Here is a 3862-nt window from a genome sequence, read left to right as displayed (position 1 = left end):
ATATTGACAACACTTTTGTTTATATAGTGACACCTGCGACTTTGGAAAAAATTGAAAATTGTCTTTCTTGCTATTATTGGAACAATGATGGCATCTTTTGTAATCAAAGAAAAAATAAAATTCCAGTTGACAGAGGTGTTACTTTAACAGTTATTATGAATTTTTTTGTAGTTGAAGGAAAACAAAACTGGAGTTGACAGAGCAATAAAATGTTTTGATAGCTTTCTTTTTAAAGTATGTGTAATGCAAATATAGTGGGGGGAGATGATTTTTTTTTTTTTTTTTCAAGAATCTAAAATCCTGAGAAGTGAAAAATGAAAACCAGGCAGGCTATTTTTACTAGTTGAAAAAAAAAATAACGCTAAAGTGTGTTCTAAATTCATAAATATAGAAACATGTAATAAATTGCTAATTACATGCTGCTTTTTCTTTTAATAAAGATAACAGGTGAATTTTAGAATGGAAGGTGTTTTTGATCAAGTATTTGTAGCTAGTTTTTCAGCAGATAACAGCTATGTTCTGAGTGCTGGAAGAGTAGCATTGCTTTAAAGGAGAAGTCTTACAAGTATTCTGTAGACTTCTGCTGAGAACTGACTGGTAAAAACAACAGAAAAACATGATTTTCAGTTTTGGAGTGTGTATATGATATATACACATGTATATGTATATGATATATACGATTCAACTGAAGAATAATTTAATAGCTTTTATTCAGCTTTCTTGATGCACCACTGTCTTTGTTCAGAGGTAGACATGATATCTGTAATAGTGATGGAAGTTTACTTTAGATGTTCAAAGGCTGGCTTCATTGTACTTTGAATTTCTGTCACCACTTGGATTATCATACTGGGTCAGTGCAGCGCTCATTTCTATCAAATGGCATTCACAGAGTCATGAACAGGAAAACTAATCTGGTTTTTGACTATGGTAATACTGTGGTGGAAAGTGTGGTGTGAATTTCTGTTCGTTTGTCTGCTTAACATACCTGTTAACTGCAACCTCAGCTTTCTGCCCAGAACTATCTCGGTTATGTGTTCTGTGAAATACTACAATTGGTGTAGTGTGGAGTAGATTTTCCTGGTCTTTCAAAGGTGGTGGTGCTAGTGCTGGTGCTGTTTTTCTTCTTAACAGCTGTGTGTTCAGAGGCGCCTGTGCATGAGGAGAAGTTTGTTCTATGGCCTCAGAGCTGGGTGCCAGGGAGGATGGCAGCTGCTCAGAGCTGGCAAAACCCCTTTATCTGCAATATCTGGAGAAAGCTCTGCAACTGGATCAGTTCTTACGACAGACGTCTGCCATCTTTAACAGGAGTATATCCAGGTACCAAAACCTTTTCCGTTTTCTGTTGCGATACGAAGGAAAGACAAGCATTTTTATGATACTCTTCCCAGGCAACACCATATTAAGGGCTTAGTAGTGACTTGTTCATTATCGACTCTTTTCCTTTAAAGATGTTGCACTGTGCTTCTCTTAGGTCACACTGATAGTTCAGTGTGTTGCCAGCTCACATACAAACTAACACGATGTTTTAAAGCTCTTTTTCGTAGCTGAGTGCCGAAAACTTCCTTTGTCTGCAAAAAGTAGGATGAAGAAACGCTACGTTGATTTTTGGTTTTTAGGGACGTGCTCTGTAGCCATAAGTGAAATGCAAAGGCTGTTGTCAGAGCCAAAATTTATATGTAGGTGAGTTGTAGCAATGAGAAGTGAGTCAAGTCTCCCCGAACAGTTTACATTTAATTTCATCCGTGTTTTGGAATTATAATTCTATAATACAGAACTGATAGCTGTATAGGTAATCGATAACACTTGTATTTTAAGCATGCAGTAAGATCCACACAGGGAGTAGAGAAAGTATAGCTTTATATTTCTCACAGTAGCATGCAGTAGTGCTGAGGATGACAGTATGGTGCTTCCGATTGACTTGATACTAGTTTCTTGCTTAGTTCATGCTTCTCGAATTAGATACCTAAAGACTGAAAGTGCAGGTTGGTAGCATAGATAGGCTGGTCTGATGATTAACTGCTGCTGAGGGGTTAATGGGAAATCATGAACAACAGTTATTAACAGCAATATTTCTAATGTGTAAAATTATATCTAAAGCGCTCTCAATTCTCAAACCATTAAACAAATAGCCGCACGTAAGAAAGTTGCATGGGCTTCTCCTCTTTTGAATATTTTCCTTTCGTTGTCACCATATTACGTACCTTCTTGCAGCGATGAAAGTGAAGATGGATTGGATGACAATCCTTTGCTGCCTCAGTCTGGGGATCCCCTGATGCAAGTTAAGGAAGAGCCTCCAGACTCTCTGCTTGGGGAGTGTTCTGGAGCAGGGAATTCCAGGATGCTGAACACACATTCCCTGAATGGAGTACTGCAGCCAGGTAGGCATGCACTAGGTTGAATCTCTACTTGCTTTGTGATAAGCTGGGAAAAACATTACTTCTTAAGAACTTAATTTTTTTTCTCTAAACAGAACCAAAGTCTGAAAAAGGGAGCTTATATAACTTTTCCAAACTGAAGAAGAGCAGAAAGTGGCTGAAGGTAAGAATATTGGAGAGAAACGCAGCTATTGTGGAATCTCTGAGTAGAGTTCCAGTCAACACCCTGTGGACAGTGGTGAGTGATTCGGTCTTGTCATCCGACATACATCATGGTGAAGAAACATGAGCAAGTGGTCAACACCCTGTGGACAGTGGTGAGTGATTCTGTCTTGTCATCCGACATGCATCATGGTGAAGAAACATGAGCAAGCAGATGGCAACAACAAAATAAACTGAGCACTGGTCAGAACATTCTCACAAATTATCACAAATAGAGTTTACAAATGCAGTAAGTTTGTTCTCATCTCAATGGTCCATTTAATTCTACTTTACGTGTACTACTGAGGGCTCAGAAAGCTAGACTAATGTGTTTTTAAGAGCTGCCCTGAATCATGAGACGCAATTTTACTGATGCAAAATCTCACACTGAAAAAGAGGCTCCAAGTGGATTTTCTAGTCTCTTTCTGTCTTGGCTGCTTGTTTGTGGCACTATTTTTTGAGGGGTTAAATGGAGCTGTGTAAATGAGTGTCCCTTGCTAAGAAGAACAAAATGTTTTGTTTTATTTTCTTTTCTACATTAAGAAAAAACATTTATGAAAGCAAAAAACTACATTCTACAGAGGTTTCTCATCTCGGAAATGGAAAAGAAAGACGAGTATGTAATAGTGGCTAATCAATATTGCATTAGACTTTGGGTAGAACAAAACAGAATTCTAGTCTCTGTAGATCTGAGACTTTCGTTTTCATCACGTAGAAAAATGGACAGTAGGCATTTCAGTTTTGGTGAGCAGCAGCGTTTTAGTTAAATTTCACAATATGTATACATTTAGAAACTTGAAGTAGTTGTAGGACACTGTCCAGATTAAAATTATCTATTATGAAATATATTAAACGGCCATTTGGGACTTGGCTGAAAATTTGTTTCTAAAATGAACTCAGTACAAGGTCCAAATGAGGCTGGAAGGAGAGTGTGGAAGGGTTGCTTTATGCCATCTTTGCAGTTTCGTTGTACTGTAGCCTTCTCTAGTTAGCGAACACAAGCTGCCAAGAGGCATGTGTAAGTAGTAGAATAGCACGAGAAACTACAAATTGGGTAGGAAAGCACCTGCAACCATATGTCACAAAATACCCCTACTTGTATCTTGGCTTTTCTCATTGCTGCTTTTCTGAGACCACAGACAAAGTGGACTCTAAAATGACTTAACTATCACCAAACTGAGAGAAAACTTCTTCCACCCAAACCGGAAAACGTGTGTTGAATTCACTGCTAACAGAACTGTACCTCAGAAAACCGTTTGGTTTTGTTTTTTTTTTTTTTTTTTTTG

At 37.9% G+C, this 3862-nt stretch overlaps 1 protein-coding gene across 1 annotated transcript in view; it reads left to right on the top strand.

Moving 5' to 3' along the window:
* Positions 1–1124: 1124 nt before the first annotated feature.
* Positions 1125–3862, top strand: part of INO80 (INO80 complex subunit) — a 59395-nt gene continuing 56657 nt past the window's right edge. Inside the window, exons 1-3 of the mRNA XM_010132741.1 lie at positions 1125–1317; positions 2212–2378; positions 2471–2538. Coding sequence (XP_010131043.1) covers positions 1175–1317; positions 2212–2378; positions 2471–2538 — 378 coding nt within the window. The 5' untranslated portion in view covers positions 1125–1174. The remainder of the gene's footprint in view (positions 1318–2211; positions 2379–2470; positions 2539–3862) is intronic.

Source organism: Buceros rhinoceros, unplaced genomic scaffold (genome assembly GCF_000710305.1).
Source record: "Buceros rhinoceros silvestris isolate BGI_N320 unplaced genomic scaffold, ASM71030v1 scaffold1043, whole genome shotgun sequence".
NCBI classification, from domain to species: domain Eukaryota; kingdom Metazoa; phylum Chordata; class Aves; order Bucerotiformes; family Bucerotidae; genus Buceros; species Buceros rhinoceros.
Note: the sequence above shows the minus strand (reverse complement) of the source record. Positions and strands in the feature narration are given on the sequence as shown.